This window comes from Alligator mississippiensis, chromosome 1 (assembly GCF_030867095.1).
Source record: "Alligator mississippiensis isolate rAllMis1 chromosome 1, rAllMis1, whole genome shotgun sequence".
NCBI lineage: Eukaryota > Metazoa > Chordata > Crocodylia > Alligatoridae > Alligator > Alligator mississippiensis.
Genome location: NC_081824.1, coordinates 50,638,015 through 50,656,188, shown reverse-complemented (window position 1 = coordinate 50,656,188; position 18,174 = coordinate 50,638,015). Strand labels below are relative to the sequence as shown.

The following is an 18,174-nucleotide window of genomic DNA, read 5'->3' as shown; positions in this document are numbered from 1 at the left end:
ACTGTCCAGCCAACTTTCCCCTCCCTGCTTCAATCCTAATAACCCCTCCACAGACCCTAATCCCTGATCCCAAGAAACCACCCCGGATCCCACCAACCCCCGATTATACCCCTGATTATGCATGTAGCTGGGGCTGCTGCCCCCACCTTCCATCCTTGCAGACTCCCCTGCATCCTGGCACTTGCTGGATGGGTTGGTGGGTCCATGGTAGGTTTGGTGGGATCAGGAGGGGGTTGGTGGGACAATTCTACACTTAGATTGATCTAAGCAGAAGAAGAGGATCCCTAGATCATTTTTGCTGACCTGTATTAGGAACTTCTTGTGCTATATCCTATGAAATCAGCTTAATTAGTCATTGGGATAACTTTTCACTTTGTTCTTGTCAATTAGTAAGGTCTGCATGTGTGTGAACTAAGTCTATAGGTACCCATATAATTTGCATACATACAAATTACTATTGACATGTTATTTCAAACCCATTTATTTCAAAGTTGGTATTTTTTAGTCCAGTGTATTTTAAATTAATCAGGTTTTACTGTAATTGGAAAAAGTGACAGAAATAAACTGGAGGAAGTTCAGCCAGAGCAAGTAAAAACTACACCTAGAAAGGATCATCAAAAGACCAGATATAAAATGGAGAATAACTACTAGACTGCAGTGCTACATATAAGAACCTGGTTATATTATACCACAAGTTGAATATGAGTCAACAGTGTAATATTGTTGTAAAAAATAATAGACAACTGAGGTGTATTAAGAAAGTTCATATGAAAATCAGAGTAACTGGTTTTGGTATTTTCACTGTAATCAGCACTGGTGTGGCCTCACCTGTAATCGTGTGTTTGATTTGGGCACAGCAGTTCAAGAAAGATGTGGACAAACTGGAAAGCATCTAGAGGAGAACCATAAAAAGAATTAAAAATCTAAAATCAAGACATGAGAAAAGGTTACAGGAATTGGGATTATTTGTGCTGGAGAAAACAGGACAAAGGGAGGGGGATTTGATAACAGTCTTCAAATACAAGATGCCAATCTGGAGACAGGGCTAGAAGTAGTGGGTTTAAATTTCAACAAGGGTGATTTAGGTTAGACATTAGGAAGAATTTCTAACTATGAAGTTGGTCCATGGAACAGACCCCATTGAGAGGTTGTGGAATTTCATTCAGTAGATGTTTTTAAATGCAGGTTAGTTGTTTTGGATAGTTTAGGCAGGGATGTACCTGCCTTTAGCCAGGGGTTCAACTAGATAACCCCTTGAGGTCTCTTCCAGTTCTAATTTTCTTTGCTTCTGTATTAGAGTCTAATTTTTACTATTTATAGCATGTTGTGTTAATCAGAAGGTATTTCTGCTTTTTAAATGTGTAGCCTTTTTCCTGAGCCAGTACAGTACAGATTGGCAATATTAAATCCAAATACATGTAATATATATCAGACATTGGGTAGAAATAATCTCAGGGTGTGTCTACATGTGCCTATTAAAATGCAGTAATACGCTCTGGAGCTTATTGCTGCTGGGTGTGCACCTGCACGTGCACTCAGACCACAGCACATTGAGCTAGGCTGCAGAAGCCCCAGCTGGCAGTAGGTTCAGGGTGGGGGGAAGCCTTCCAACCTGCCAGCCCACCAGCCTGGGGCTGCTCCAACCAGGATCAATGTGCTATGGAGGGGGCTGGCTGGGGCATGAGGGTGTTTCATGGTGGGTCTAGTAGGCAGGCAGCTCCCAAACTGATGCGCCCTCATGCCCCAGCCAGCTGTGTCAACGTATGCACATGTGCTGGTGTGCACAAAAAAACTCCAGAGCAGAGTAGTACTTGTATTTACTTGTACTCCCTGCTGCAGAGTTTATTAGTTTCATGAGCCCTAATAGGAGTGCAAGTGTAGATGTTGAGACATTTACTGCCCAGTTAATTAAGCAGCTGTGTAGTAAACGTCTCATATAGATGTGCCTTCAGTGTCTCAACAGCCATTATGCAGGCTTAAGGCAAAGATGGGTCTGGGGTGCTTTGAAGATAATTTGGTCCTGAATGAATAAATATACACTTTCTGAACCAAGTTTTGAATATTTTTCATCATAACCACATATAAAACTTGCAAATTCTTTTGAAATCTACATGCAAGATTCCACAAAACTGTAAGATATTAATATGAACTACTAATCTACAAAGATGACAAATTAAACATTAGGAAATAATTACAGTATAAAATTCAGTGCGAAAACAGTATGTATGTTTGTCTTTAAAAGGGAGAAAAAGGAATTAAAGGACCAAAAGGAAATGTAAGTAAGACAGTCTTTAAACTTGCTCTTTCTACTTTTCACTCTTCTACTTATATTGGTATTAAATGTTAGCTCCTTACAAGAAATAACCAACTCAATAAAGCTGACAAAATAAACATACTTGCTCAAATAATATTCTTGAAAGGCTTCACTTACCAAGTATGACCAAGAGTAAAATATTTTGTTTTAGGTTGGAGAGAAAGGTGTACTTGGACCAGAAGGAATTGTGGGTAGAAAAGGGTTAGCAGGAATGATTGGACCACGAGGCCAACCTGGAGAACAGGGTGTTCCTGGAAATGATGGCTTACCTGGGAATGTTGGATCAGTTGGACCCCGTGTAAGACACTCTGTTCTTTTGAGCTAAAATATCCTCCAAGAAATTCTTAGAGTACTGAGATGGTGGTTTGGATATTGCTCACATTTACATGTGTGCAGCACCATTTAAGTATTTGCATATGTGTCTGAAAGAATGGAATTGGAGCAAACAAAGCCAAATTAATTCCTGGTGTCAGTGGAATATAAACCTGGAATTAATTTGAATCAGTAGATCTAGATTTTACTGAGAAGAATAAAGAAATTAGACCAAAGTAATAAGCCATTAGCAGGGATCCTGGTTTTCTCTGATAAAAAATCCTCAATTTTTGGGTTAGAAACAAGTAACCCCAAATCCACATTTTTCCATGATCAAAATGAAACATCACTATACACACACACAGATGCACACACATATATATGTATGTATATGTATATATATGTGTGTATATATATGTGTGTGTTTGTATGTATATATATGTGTGTATATGTATATATATATGTGTGTATATGTGTGTGTGTGTGTATATATATACATATATGTAGAGATATATAGATATACATGTATATCAGGTATATATGTATTATATATAATAACTTTTACTATCAGTCATGTTAGCTGGATACTGGCAGAGAAGTGCATTTCCAAACATTGTTCCATACATAATTATAGGAAATTCAGGAGATGCTTCAGTGAGCTACGTTATTAATAGGACTGTTTGGCATATTTTATTTCTCAGATTGTTCTAACAATCTTTTTTATGTAGGGGCTCCCCTTTCCAGAAACTCGTGTGATAGAGGTATGCAAAAGGATTGCTTTAGAACAAATGTCCACCTTTGCAAACAATGTGATGAGGAAATGTGCTAGCACATGCCCACTATATGGAGATGTGCCTATGGGGTCCCCAGGACCTGTTGGTTTGACTGGACCTCCTGGAAAAGAGGTAAGCATGGAAAGAAAGTAAAACACATCTCTGTTTACACTGCTTCTGTTACTGAAACATTGAAAACAATGCTAAGAGACAATAATACATGGACATCAACAACCTGGAGATCTTGCTGTCACTGAAATCAAGTCAATGAGAGTTTTTGATTGATGTCAATGGGATGCATTTTCCTGCAAGGGAAGACAAGTATATCAATTTACCATACTATGGCAGCAGTTAACAGATTACATATAATGTTCTGAGACCTCTGCTATGTTGTTTTAAGCTTAAAGACATGTATAGTAAGACTGTCACAAAAGGCTGAATAAATATACTTCGTTCAATTATATAATTAAAAAACCTTTCAAGACACAAGTGATATGAAACAGGTTTTTAGTTAATTCTTGCATGATGTTCAACATCTCTAAAGGCAACCTCTGACTCATAGTCTTGGCATTCATCATCCACTAATCTAGGAAATCTCGATGTTTTTGAGGGCTATAACTGCATTTTGAACAGCACAGAAGTGTTTTCTGGTACCTACAGCAAGTAATATAAGAAATGACTAACAACTTAATTAGTTCTTTTATCAGTTATCACATTCATTATTGTGCTAGAGCCAAAATCTAATCACATAACCTAATTAAAATTACCATGAAATCTTGAATAGTTTAGGGCTAATTGATTTTCATAGATACTTATTTTATTACAAATAAGTGCCTGCAACATGATGCGCTATGAATAAAGAGTGATTTTTCTTTTGATTATAAAAAATAAATACCAAGACCGTAGAACAACATTAGATTTGATGGAATTTTCCACAGGTTTATAAAATAATTTTTTTGAGCACAAAGTGGTACATTACTGCGTGCAACATTCCAATAGTAGAGCAAAAATGGGTTTGCTTCCATGTGAAAGTTTTAGGTTAATATAAAGGCTAATATTACCTACAGAAAAACAGACCATAAATAAAAGATTTTACTGGTGGCCTCACATATCCCTGCCATCTGTAAACACTGGCTTCATACTTGCTCACCTCCTTTTAAACACATTTCAGCATGTCCAGAGTTCTGTGCCAAGCTGACAGCATGCAGCATTGTCTTTTTATTTATTATCTCCTCTATTCCACAGTGTATAACAAAATTGCTGTCTAATGTATTTTAAATTTTTAATAGCCTTTTTCTACCTTATTTCTTTGACCCAATCAGCCCTTGTTCTCCCACTTTATTCAGCTGTATCTGGGAATACTTTCAGGTTTACCACGTTTAACCTTCATTATTACATGGTCACTTTTTTGCTCCTTAAATATGGAACAGCCTCGCTTTTCCTATTCCAATGTCCATCCTCACTTTTTCAAACTGCATTGGTGGGTAAAGTGTTCCTTCTTTCCTTGCTTCCCTCCATCCCTTCTCTATGACTTTTGTATTGTCTTCATTAGGAAACATAATGCAGTTTAAAGATTATTTTTAACAACTGAGTTAGGTAAGGTGATACAGACAATTGATGACTTGTTTGTCTATGTTCAGCATTCAGTTAATTAGATTTTAAACATTGCAATAATCTAGTGAAACTCAGGATTTTTTTAACTGTTATCCAGGAACTTCAATTTTTTTTTCTTTTTAACTCTAAAATGAGTTCATAAACAAAGAAAGGACTAAATGTTTTATTGTTGTGGAGGGAGGGGGGGAGGTTACTATTTAACTTTTGATTTTTAAGTTAACATCAGATGATTTTTGTTTTCTCCATAGTGTAGCTAATCCTCTAATTCTTTTATTGATACATCTCTCTCCTTTTATTTGCTGGTATTGTCTAGAATTTAACTATGAAAGAGAAAAATGTATTTTGTTGTCATATCATATCATATCATATCATATATCATATATCATATAATATAATTTATTTAACATTTTTATAGGGCAACCCTGGGTTGAATGGAGTTGATGGGGAACATGGCCCTGAAGGGTTTTACGGAGATTTTGGGAATCCTGGAAAAAAAGGCTCAATAGGTAGAATATTTTTTAAATACTAGAATAAAAAAGAATATTCTATGCTATAAATTACAGCAGCCACATATGTGAGTAATCTCTAAGATATGTTTTAAAAATTATTTTTAGGTGAACGTGGTGACAAAGGCCATAAAGGTGCCAAAGGTTTTGGGTTGGTTGGCTCTGAGGGCAACCAAGGTCGAAGAGGTACCTATTTACTCTGTTTTTGAAATCTTGCTTGCTATAAACATATGTCTGTGGGGAAATTTCTATATTATGTACTATTGTAGCATGTTACATTTATGTCTTAAGGATGTATGAGATGATTCTGCAAACTGGTGCTAGATGATTCTGTATCTGTGCATTCTGTCAAATAGGACCAGCATCAATTTTGTTGTCCAAAATGTGAAATAGGCTAGGTTCAAAGACCAGACTCTGAGGTATACCACTAGTAACTATTCTCCAGTCAGATAACTCACCTTTCAACATAACCCAGGGTTTTCAACCTTTTTTAACAAGTGTACCCCTTCTGTCTCAAAGTTTCAGCCTATGTACCCCTTTATATTTTTTTCTTCTTTTTAATGTTTTTCCTATTTTTAATGTGCCATGCCCCCATGGCAGGAGCACACAGAGCCCCCTCAGTGTGGGGCAGCCACATGGGCCCACTGGGGTAATAATGCTGTGACACCCTTGGCTGCCCCTAGACACGGCCGGCTGCACGCATCAGATGGGGCTGAATCGTGCCCTGTGTCATGAGGGCTGCATGGCTGCTGACCACAGCGCTCTCAGAAGCAGGGCCACCACCACCCACCAGCATCACCATCAGCAGCCACTGCCCTGCGCCGCTGCCTCCACCACTCCCACCCCACTTGGCCGTGTGCTGCACCCCGTGCCACTTTCCTATGGCCAGCCATGCATGCAGCTCTGCGGACTGCTGACAGCCTTCCTGCCTGGCCAATCATGCACTGCTGGGGGTGGGCACAGAATACACCCCCTCACCACCATTCGGACTCTTGCGACCATGCAGGAAGTGGGTTGCTGTGGTGCCTCCTCGCTGTCAGCTATTAGCTTAGGGCGGCAGCCTGGTGGCCAATCAGAAGAGCGAGCTGGGTGGGAGGCGGCGAGGCACCATGATGTGCTGTGTGGGACTGGCAGCACCTGGCGTGCCCCTCCCCCAGGTAAGAAGTGAAGCGTGGGAATGCGTCGGGGGAGACGCCACTGCCACGCCCTGGGACGTGCTCTGTTCCTGCCTGCCTGTGCAGCCCCAGCTCCAGCCCCAGCTCCCCATGGCTGAAGCAGGCTGCGTACCCCCTACAACCTTTTTAAGTACCCATATGGGTACACATGCCCCAGGTTGACAACCACTGATAATCCAATGTAGTCTTCCTTTAAGCAAAATCCTTATCCACCTCAAGATAGTAGTATCGATACCTGTTGTCTGGCTTGGCCAGTTATTTCCCATGAGGTACAGTATCAAAAACTTTTTTAAAGTTAAAAATTAAGTCCACTGCTCTGCTCTTATTTAAAAGCAAAGGATACTAATACTGAAGCAGTCTGAATCTGTGTTCCTTGGCTAAAACCATGTTATATTTTTGGTTTTGTAGTTTCAGGTCACTCTTTGTACCTTTTTAAAGCAGATACAAAGCATCTTCTTATAGTACCTGAACAATTTAGGGCCAGACTTTCTATTGCTGGTCCCTAAAAGATTTTTCTGCCCTTCCTGTTCTGAGACAACTGCCATTTTAGTTTGTGAGCACCAGCACTTTATAGAGATGAGTAGTAGAGTCAACAGCATTATTGGATTACCAGCTGGGCCAAGGGGATGGGCTTAAATGATCTAAAGATCCTTTTAATCTCTAACATGTATGACTCTAAATATGCTGGTAACATAAATATGCTTTCTGACTATTTCTAGGTGAACATGGAAGAGATGGACTAGTGTTTGATGGACTGCCAGGTCAGCCTGGTTCACGGGGACATATGGGGCAACCAGGACTGAGAGGCTATCCAGGATTTAGAGGACCTTCAGGCATATGCAAAATAGGATGTGAGCCAAATCTTATGAATGAAGTTCATCATCAAAGTGAACAAATAGTTCAGGGTGAATCACTGTGAAATCTTTTGGTGTAAACAAAAAATGGTAGGGGAAAACGTACCCATTCTCTCTCTTTTTAAAATGAAAATAATTGGAAAAATATTGGTAAATTCCTATGTAATATAAAATACGCTTACATTGTGAAATTATTACAGTTGATAGTGGCAAATAATTTCACTTATACCTTTTGCATAGAGAATACCTGTTCTAAATATACTGCACTTAGCATAGATCATATTAATTATGTTACATAAAAGAGAACTAGTTTTTTTAATTGGATGAGCTAATTCTTTTCTGAATATACCTAGGAAATGTTCTTTACAATAAAAGCTGAAAAACTTACAAATTTATATTAATTTTACGGCTGTCCCTTGCTTCTGCTACCAGTCCAGACTAGGTAAAGAAGGACCATGGACATACTGTATGGGGGTCTATAAATATTTAAATATTCCTCATGAGAGAACTGCTGACAAAGGAAATTATTAATCAGTTTGTCCCGTATCATGTTTTCATGATATGATCCTGCTTGAAAATAAGCCAGTCCCTACCCAAGGCACATCACAGGGGGAAAAAAAAGGATTACACATTAACTTTAGTGTTAAGGCAGCCCAGTTCTTGCAGGAAAGATTATATCCAGTGCTCCAATGCACTGAATTGGGGTAACTGAGTTTTTGCTTGCTCAGACAGGAGAAGGGAGAGTGTCAGGACCTACCACTACATACTTTCCTCAAATGCTATACTCAGTAGGGCAAATGGGGTACTAGCTCTCTTCCTCTCCAAGTGCTCAGCATTCCCATCCCTCCTTGCTCTCTGGCATGTGGTATATATTCATTTATTAGTTTTATATGATACCCTTCCCCAGAAAGCCAATGCATTTGTGTGTGTGTGTGTATGTGCTAGTTCCCATCACATCAGGACTGTCTAACTGGTGGCCTGCAGGCTACATATGGCCCACAAGGAGTTAGTTTGCAGGCCCAGGGTTCCCACTTGGCTGCCATGCCCCCATTGCTTGGAACTGGAGGATCCCCGGGGTTCGGGGGGCGGGCATGCTGTGGGGTGGGGAAAGCTGCTAAGGAGTACTGTGGTGGTGGTGGCAGCATGGAGGAGTCTGGCCTCCTCTGAGCCCCGATGCTGCTGCATACAGTCCACTGCAGCTCTGTCCACCCTGTATCAGGGCCCCCACACCAGGAAGGGGCCTGCGCTCCCTGACATTATGACAGGGGCTGCTGCCTCTATCGAGGGTCCTGCCCCCCGCTGCTGCAGTGGCTGGGTGGGGACATGGCCAGATGCCAGCTGGCAGCACCTCTTAGGTTGGGGGGCAGGGATGGGTGTTATTCCCCCTCTTTCTGGTATCCAGCAGTTGGGGCTTATTTTGCTGCTTGCCCCAAGTGGGGAGCAAGTGTTGGTGGTGGTGGTCGGGGTGGGCAGACCCAGCTTGGTCTCTGGGGGCAGTGGGGTAGAGTGGGAAATAACTCCCCTCCCTTCCCCCTCTGCTTCAGGGGCCATGCTGCCCTGCTGCTGCAGCAGCAAGGGAGGAGTGCCTGGCAGACCCACTTTGGGTCCCTGCCAGTGGGACAGAGAGCGGGGAATTAAACCCCTCACTGGCCAATTCAGCCCAGGCTAGCCATGCCTCCTTTTCCCCCACCCCCCAGCACAGCTTTCCTGTAGCCAAGGAAGTGCTCCAGTGCCCCCTGGTGCCTGGTGTGAGCAACTGCATGCATGTGCCCACAGTTCCTCAGTCCAGAAGGAATGTCTGTGCTGTTACACTTTGGTTCAACCTAGGCGGGTTAGACTTTCCAGCAAAGGTTGAATCAATTCAAGCTCTGGCTTTTTGAATGTCTATCCCTAGCCCTGGTGACTGGAAGGGGTGAAAGCCTGACTCCTGGGCCATAGGGCTCTGTCTGGTCCTGTGATAGAGCATCTGTGAACCCATGCTGCTGGAGAGAGGGGTGCAAGCAAAGTCATGCCCCCTGGAGAGCTGGAAGGGCTAGGTGGGAGAAGGAGTGGGAGTTTGCTGGTTTACAGAGACCCAAAAGGGTTCAAGTATTTTGTCTGGGAACAGGAGCAGCTTAAAGCTGAAAGGAAGGAGGCCATAGTGGGAGATGCCAGGGAAGGCACTCTGTGTTGGGATTAGCAGGTTTAGACCCCAGGTGGGGTCACTGATCTGGAAAGTGGAAGGGCTAGTGTGGGAGAGACCTAATGTGACTAGTGAGGGCATGCCACAAGAGCACAGTAGGTGCTGAAAAGAGCATTTCTAGGTGCAGACCTGGAGCCCTGGATCAAGGTAGAGCTGGATGTCCAGGGGGTATAAGCATTAGGGCTGTGTCAAGCTTCAGGTGCTGATTTGATTTGGAGGAGATTCAGCTCAATTTGGTGGCCGAATCTCCAAATCCGAATCAAATCAGGGGACTAATTAAAAGGTCTGAATCAATTCGAAGCTCTCTGAATCAATTTGGAAAAGATTTGGAGAGGTTTGTTGATTCAGGCAGTCCCATCTGGCTGCACCAGGGACCTGGACCTGGACTCCATGCTGGAATGTAGGGGGCAGGGGAGGGGAGGCTGCAGCAGTAGGGAGGGGACCATGGGAGGACACCTGCTAGGCCCCATGCCCTGCCTGCTCCCCCAGCCCCCCTGAGCGCCCCTGCCCCCTGCCTGCTCTCTTAGCCCCCACATGGCTGCCCTGCCCGACCCCAGTTCCTGTTTGTTTAAAAAAAAGCCCCCACTCATCGGCTGCTGCCAGATGGGGGGGGGGGGGTGTGATCCCCACTGCCTACCACTTTTCCATGCTGCATGGTGGGCTCTGCCATGAGCCCCCTGACCCCTGCCCACTCTCCCAGCCCTTCCTTCCCAGCTCCCGGCCCTTTAAAAAAAAGAAGCCCACACTCGCTGTCTGCTGCAGTAGCCTCAGGGCTTCTGGGAGCTCATGGCAGAGCCCCCAGTGCAGTGCGGGGCAGCGGGGATTGCCCCCCAGCCTGGCAGCAGCTGGTGAGTGTAGGCTTTTTTTCCCCAAAGAGCTGGGAGCTGGGGCCGGGCAGGGGATGGGGCCTGTGTGATTTGGAGATTCAGCTGATTTGGCAGCAGCCAAATCAGATTCAACCAAATTGATTCAGGACAGTGATTTGAATCACTGAATCGAATCACTGTCCCCCGAATTGGCCGAATTCAAATCCGAAGTGAATTCTAGTCGCTTTGCACAGGCCTAATAAACATATGCAAGTAGCTAAAAGGGAGGTAAAAAGCCTTGGAGGTCAGGCAGGGGGTGGGGGGAAGCATGTGGTGGGGGGGCATGGGGGAAGGGGAAGGAGGGGCATGGTAATGAGTCACTTTGCATTTTGGACTGCAGGCTTGGGGCGTGGTGGAACAAGGTAGGGCCAGTGGCCTGATGCAGAGAGTGGAGACTGGGCTCGGGCCCAGAGAGAGACTGGATGGAGGGGCTAGAGCCCAGTGAAACAAACAGGTGATTTGACTGAAGCTGAGAATAAGAATAGGTACCCTTCTCAGGGCATGGGGATGAGAGCCCAATGTTGAACAGGGCAGGGTGAAGCACCCAATGCTTACTTGTGTATTCTGAGGGTCAACTTCCCAAATGTGTATCTATTTTCTACCATCAAGGTGTGACAGGCAGGGTGCTACCTTGGAAGGCCTGAGTGAGAGGAAACAGAACAAGTGCACTTGGAAAGGGGTGTCACCACTGCCCAGAGGTGGGTCCTGTTACACCACAGTTCTTAATTGGGACTCTGGGTATTAAAACAATACAAATAACACTAATGGACTGATAGCATTCTCCGTGGTAAAACTGAGAACTTTGAGATTAAATGTTTGGAGATTTTGGTGCTCCCCTGGCAGACAAGTCTTAAGAGGTTGCATTAAAAATGTTATGAGTCTCATGGCATCCATAGGACTTACTTAGGCCAGGGCTTGGCAACATATGGAGAAGTGGCGGTGGTACAGTGCAGCTTGCAGCTGTGTGCCTCAACATGAGTGCAGGGAAAGCCCTACCTTCTCCCTCCCACTCACCAATATGCCACAAAAACTACCCTTCCTACCTTGGACCCAATCTGGGTTGTTCAAGCCCGTGGTTTATGAAAGGTTGCTAACCACTGATTTAGGCTATATCCAGACAAGACTGAAAGTGCACAGAGGTCACGCTTGTGCCCCTAGACCTACTATTTACGTTCTCTACTTTGAAGTCAGGCAACAGCTAAATTTTTGGAACACAGGAGCTGTTTAAATGGTCTGCCCCCAAAGACTGATGGATACAGATTTTCAGAAGGATTTTAGAACTGATACTGTTGTGGTAAGAGTGCTCTTTAATTACCCTCATAGGACACGATACCCATCTTTTATCTTTAACTCTTCACCAATTTTAAACTTACTAAATACTTTTTCTTCCTTTTCTTGATATGTAACCAAAGTGAGAAGGCAAGAGCACTCATAGTGGATGTCTTGTTCTGTGTACAATAGATTGCCGAATAAAGGATTTCTGAAATGATATATATTATCTGTGTAAAAAGTGAGAAAAGCTCTTCCTTTTCCACAGCATCTGCTAAAAACCAGCAGAACCCTTCTAGGTGCCAAACAATTTGATAAATCCAGATTGTTTGCAACTAGTAACTAGACTGAGTGCTCTTTCTGTGATGCATTCTATTCTAATATTATTTTTGGATAGAATTAATTCAGTGGATTTGCCTATCATTGTTCATGGTAGAGAAATATTACTTTCTCAGAATAAATCCCTGCAGCTTTTATTGTTTACATTTCAATAATGAGACAGCTGCAGTGACCTAGAAGTTAGATCCATATCCCTTTGGGTGGGTTCTTCATAGAATCATAGAATCATAGAAGTAGGGTCAGAAGGGACCTTGTAGATCTTCAGGTCCGACACCCTGCCTGGGCAGGAAGAAAACTGGGCTCAAATGACCGCAGGCAGGTAGGCATCAAGCTGCTTCTTAAAGACCCCCAGGGTAGAAGCCAGCACCACTTCCCTTGGAAGTTGGTTCCAGATCCTAGCCGCCCCGACTGTGAAGTAGTTCTTATGGATGTCTAATCTAAACCTACTCTCCAACAACTTGTGGCCGTTATTCCTTGTTATCCCGGGGGGCGCTAGGGGAAACAGGGTATCCTCCAAACCCTTCTGGTCCCTCCTAGTGAGTTTATAGATGGTCACCAGGTCCCCCTCAGCCTTCTCTTGTGAAGGCTGAACAGGTTCAGGAACCGTAGCCTCTCATTGTAGGGTCTGCCCTGCTGTCCCTGGATCATGCGGGTGGCCCTCCTCTGGACCCTCTCAATATTGTCCACATCCCTCTTGAAGTGGGGTGCCCAGAACTGGACACAGTACTCCAGCTGTGGCCTGACCAGTGTTGCATAGAGGTGGAGGATCACCTCCTTGCACCTACTTGAGATGCACCTGTGGATGCATGATAGGGTCCGGTTAGCCCTGCTGACCGTGACCTCGCATTGTCGGCTCATGTTCATCTTGGAATCAATGATGAATCCAAGATCCCTTTCTGCCTCCATGCTCTCAAGAAGGGAGTTCCCTTCTTATAAGCGTGCTGCTGGTTACTACTACCCAAGTGCAGCACCCTGCACTTGTCCATATTGAAACGCATCCTGTTTTTGTTAGCCCACCCTTGCAACCTATCCAGGTCTTTCTGCAGTCTTTCCCTCCCTGCTAACATGCCCACCTCACCCCAAATTTTGGTATCATCAGCAAATTTGAACAGGTTGCTTTTCACCCCATCGTCCAAATCGCTGATAAAGAAATTGAACAGCGTGGGCCCAAGGACCGAGCCCTGGGGGACTCCGCTGCCCACTTCCCCCCAGTTCGAATATGACCCGTCCACCACCACACTCTGAGTACGACCTTTCACCCAATTCACAATCCATCTGACCGTGTAGGCATCGATGCCACAGTTGCCTAGTTTTTTAATGAGGATGGGGTGGTCAACAGTGTCAAAGGCCTTGCTGAAGTCCAGAAACACTACATCCACAGCAACACCTGCATCCAATGCTTTTGTGACCTGATCGTAAAAGGCAATCAGGTTGGTCTGACATGACCTGCCCCTAATGAAACCATGCTGGTTGCCCCTCAGCATCATCCCCGATGCCGGCCCATCACAGATGTGCTCCTTGATGATCTTCTCAAAGAGTTTCCCCAGGATTGAGGTAAGACTGACGGGCCTATAGTTGCCTGGGCGTTCCCCTTGAGTCCGTCTTGAATCATGGTGGGGGAGTCCCGGTCCCTGCACAAGAAAACCGAGGTGAAGAATTTGTTAAAGAGGTCTGCCTTCTCCTCTGGCACAACCACCAGATTGCCCAGCATATCTTGCAGGGGCCCCATGTTTCCCAGCGCCTTCTTCATCCTCCCTATATATTTGAAAAAGGACTTTTTATTATCTTTGATCTTGGATGCTAGTCCTAGCTCTATGTCCACCTTAGCTTTCCTAACAGCCCCCCTACAGGCCTGAGCATTGGAGGTATACTCCTCTTTGGAGATCGCCCCCCCCCCTTCCACCGGGTGTACGCTGCCTTTTTGGCAACCGGGCATTCCTGGACGTCCTTGGTGAGCCAGGGAGGCTTTTGGGCACTCTTGCCCCTCTTGCTTCTTGTTGGGATCGTCACCCCTTGGGTCCTGAGTATTGTCTCCTTAAAGAATGACCACTCATCTTGGGCACTGAGTTCCCCTACCCTTGAGAACCCCAGCGCCTCTCCCACCAATCGCCTCAACTCTTTGAAATTGGCCCTCTTGAAGTCTAGGGCTACCACCTTGCTGCAGGCCTTTGTCACCCTGCGCTGGATGATGAATTCCAGCAAGCGATAATCGCTATCACCCAGGTGGTCAAGGACCTGGAGCCCCCTTACCAGATCATCACCTGTGGCCAGGACCAGGTCCAACAGGGCATTTCCTCTGGTGGGACTGTGCACCTCCTGGGTTAAGTGGAGGTCCTGTATCTCAGCCAAGAACCTCCTGGAACAGTCCGACCTGGCTGACTGCTCCTCCCAGCAGATGTTCGGGTAATTTAGATCACCCATGACAACTACATCCTTTGCCTTAAGTGCCTCTGCAAGCTGGCCCGAAAATTCCCGGTCCAGCTCCTCCCCTTTGTTGGGGGTTCTGTAGCAGACCCCCACCGTTAAATCTGTCTCCCCATGACTCCCTTGTATCTTGACCCAGAGCACTTCAGCTTGCCCCTCCTCTGATCCCATTTTGCTGGCAGAGGACATGTATTGCTCTTTGACATAGAGCTCCACACCCCCTCCCTTCCTTCCTTCTCTATCCCGCCTGTAGAGCTTATAGCCCCTAATGCTAACTGCCTAGTCGTGGGATAAATCCCACCACATTTCTGTAATCCCTACTATGTCTGGGTTTGAACTGGCTATTCTGAGGATGAGTTCCTGCTGTTTGTTCCCTGTTTGTTCTTACTAGGCCACAGCCTGTTTGCTTATTTGTAAAATGAAGATGATATATTTTTACTTATGTAAAGTGCTTAGAAATCTTTAGACAAGATGTGTTATATAAGTGCAGAACATTATTCTTGCCTTATGTCAATACTGATATAAAAAAACCCTTCTGTCCTCAGTTACATTGTTTTAAGGTGAGAACAAAAATCCAGGAAAATGTATTTTTATGTAATGCAGTATAATAATATCTGCAGAATGACTAAACTTCCCTCTCCCAAGCTCTTGGTGGTGTTAACTGCTAGGATTCTCCTTTCTGAACCTCTTGTGTATCTGGCTGATTTTTTTTTTTTTTTGAAGAAGAAGACTGCATATTTAGGACTAATTCTAAGATTTTACAAGCTGTTATTTCCAATGCCTTTCTGTAGACTGAACAGTCTGACTGTAGTGATCCTGGGATGCAATGGAACTGTTGACGAAAAGAAAAGGTCATTTCTTGGGTGTGATGAATAAAGAGCTTTCCCCACCCTCCCAGACATCTCCTGCCAAGCAATAACAGAGCAATGAGATATGGTTCTGGGGCACTGGTGGGAACATAACATTAAACCAAAAGCAATACCAGCCAGAAAAATGGGTCATGAGATGTGGAGGCCACTGAGTAGACAAAGGGCCATTATTTATTCCACATACTAAGGGTCTAAATAGATTTAGGAACCTAAGCGCAAACTTGTTCTAATCCCTGAAAAGCCAGGAATGTATCTACTTTTGTAATACGCTGTCTTTTGTTAAACACTTTTGTTAACATTTACTTTTGTTAAAGCAATAAGGAGGACAATATGGAGGACAAAGACCCAACCACCTTTGAACAAATGGTTTTGCAGGAATTTGAGCGACGTGGAATAGAATGTGTGTCTCAATCCACTTATGTGACTAAGAGGTGGAATAGAATCTGGCCTTAAGTGTGTACAGATCAGAGAAACTATTTTATTAATTCACTTTGTGTTTCGCTTCTCAGGTCTGTTGTGGTTGTGGAGGGATAGTAAGGGATGCCACCATTTAAAGGTATCTTTCAGCTTTGTAGAGCAGAATTTTTCCTGAAAATGCCCTAAATGTTGTGCCACTGAAGGAAGAGGAACTGATTCTTAGAATCCCCACCATCCTTCTGTTTCGCTCCTGCCTTCTTGTTGGCTTTTCCCTGGCTCTGTCCTCTCATTACAGAAAAAAAGAAAGCAAGTAGGAATAACAGCCACTCCCAATCATGTTCTGTGACAGGAAACACAAAATATGGGAGGTAAGGGGACAGAGTACGTGTGTGAGGGGAGAGAATCTGTGTATAAGCAGCATGGAGGAGTAACTAATGAGGGTGGGAGGGAATAACAAGGAAGCAGTTGGGTCTGAATATCTGTGGGAGAGGTAACAGGCTGTTGGTAGTCAAAAGGCTAAAAAAAGGTAAATGAAATGGGAGCCCTGAATTGGAGCGGTGGGCTTTTAAAAACTCTGCTTCAATTTAGGGCTGATTACACCCCCGTGTCATGCACACACCCCGCTGACTTACCTGCCTCTCTGGTGGGGAGGGGAGGGCAAGCTGCCAGCGGGCACAGTGGTCCCAGGGTTGCAGGGGTGGGGCTGGTGCTTCTCTCCCAGCTTGGGTGGTCCGAGGGGGAACTGCAGCTGCGGAGGGAAGCACCGGGCCCCTGCACAGCTCAGGCAGGAAGGCAGGCTTGGGATTGGGGTGGAGATCAGGCTCACTGCTTTTCTTGGGCAGAGCTGCTTTCCTGGGCTGCTGTCAGGCTGCCTGCAGGGCTTCCTACAGAACCATGGAGCTGCATGGAGTCCGGTGCTTTGCTCCGAGGCTATAGGGGCAGCAAACAAAAACTCCCCAAAGGAGTTTGTTTGCTGTGTCCCAAGTCATTTAAGGTGCATTACACCACCGAATTTCCTACAGCGGCTGGAATTAATGTGTAATACGCCACCACCATTAAAGTGGTCCAAAAGCATTTAGCCTGCTTTAAAGTGGCGTGCATACACGCCTCTCGTTTCATCTACACATGGCCAAAGGTTCTAAATAGAGGCGCAACTATCAGAATCTGCACCATGGGAGCAGCGGCAGGGCCTGGCTGGCTGCACCAGTAATGGCTGCTATTCTCATTTCCCCTCTAAGTGGATGCCTGGTGCCCCAGTTACCTGTCATTCTCACACAATTGGTTCTAAAGCTGCCTTAGGAAACTTCATTTTCCTAACTTATCTCAAGTGGTGTTTTGGGCTTCCAATTACCATATTTCCAGGTCCATGCCCTGCCCCTCACTCCCAAGCCACAGACCCCTCCAGCACTGCTGCTGCCCCTCACTGTCAACCTGCAGCCCCCTGTCCCTGATGATACTCCTCACTCTGGCCCTGCCTTGTGCCCTGTGCTCCCGACCACAGCCCCAGCCCCAACCCTGCCCGTGCCCTTCATTCCCAAGCCACAACCCACCTCCCCGCCCCCAGCCCATTCAGTGCCCCTCACTCCCAACCTGCAGCTCCCTGGCCCCCAGCCCAGCTGCCCACACAGCTCCATGCTGTACCCGAAATAAATCCCCTATCTCCTTCCCCTGCCTCCCCACCCTGCTGCAGCCCCAGTGCTGGTAGGCCTCTGCCCCCCTCGCACACTGATAACTGCCCCTCCCCCCCCCCCCCCCCCCCGGCATACAGCTCTTTGTTGGGGCAAGCTGGGAAGTGCTTGGAAAGTGAGGACCCAAAAAAAGGACATGTCCAGGAAATCGTAGACATCTGGTAACCCTAACTTAGAGGCATCTTTGCTTTCTCACAAAGATACACTGAATACAAACTCAATACAACTCAGGACTGTGCCTAAAACATCCAGCAGCAGTATATTGGAACATCCTTAACTCATCCCAGCAATGCTGGTGATGATGCATCTTAGATGTACTGATCATGACATCTATAAGTAGGTGAGAAGCATATATCAGATCTGTGGGTGGGTGGTTTCAGAAAAGAAGCAATTAGGTGGGCAAGAGAAAATTTTGTTCTACAAATTTGTTTTAGAGAAGAACTTAAAGCTGTGCTACAGTGCTACAGATGTGGAAAACTATCAGGGCCAATAGAGCTAATTAGAGAGCATAGTTAGGGTTAAACTAGCTGTACTAATTTGGAGAGAAGTTAGTAAACTCGGTCCAGCATGCA

The 18,174-nt window shown here is 45.1% G+C and overlaps 1 protein-coding gene and 1 long non-coding RNA gene across 16 annotated transcripts in view; one reads left to right on the top strand and one right to left on the bottom strand.

Annotated features, from left to right (window-relative positions):
• The window catches only part of LOC132251387 (uncharacterized), a 36,475-nt gene extending 35,587 nt beyond the window's left edge, over window positions 1-888 (bottom strand). Inside the window, exon 1 of the long non-coding RNA XR_009463368.1 lies at window positions 829-888. This is a non-coding gene — a long non-coding RNA (uncharacterized LOC132251387). The remainder of the gene's footprint in view (window positions 1-828) is intronic.
• Window positions 1-18,174, top strand: part of LOC102563837 (collagen alpha-1(IX) chain) — a 142,786-nt gene that overhangs the window by 96,762 nt on the left and 27,850 nt on the right. For 8 of the 15 annotated variants that reach the window (XM_059730569.1, XM_059730586.1, XM_059730561.1 and 5 more), the window contains 6 exons: window positions 2,243-2,275; window positions 2,466-2,612; window positions 3,355-3,531; window positions 5,429-5,519; window positions 5,628-5,705; window positions 7,414-7,545. In XM_059730569.1, the coding sequence (XP_059586552.1) occupies window positions 2,243-2,275; window positions 2,466-2,612; window positions 3,355-3,531; window positions 5,429-5,519; window positions 5,628-5,705; window positions 7,414-7,545 (658 nt within the window). Of the gene's footprint in view, window positions 1-2,242; window positions 2,276-2,465; window positions 2,613-3,354; window positions 3,532-5,428; window positions 5,520-5,627; window positions 5,706-7,413; window positions 7,950-18,174 lie in introns of those variants that run through there. The other 7 variants (XM_059730612.1, XM_059730608.1, XM_059730602.1 and 4 more) reach the window with 4 other exon arrangements.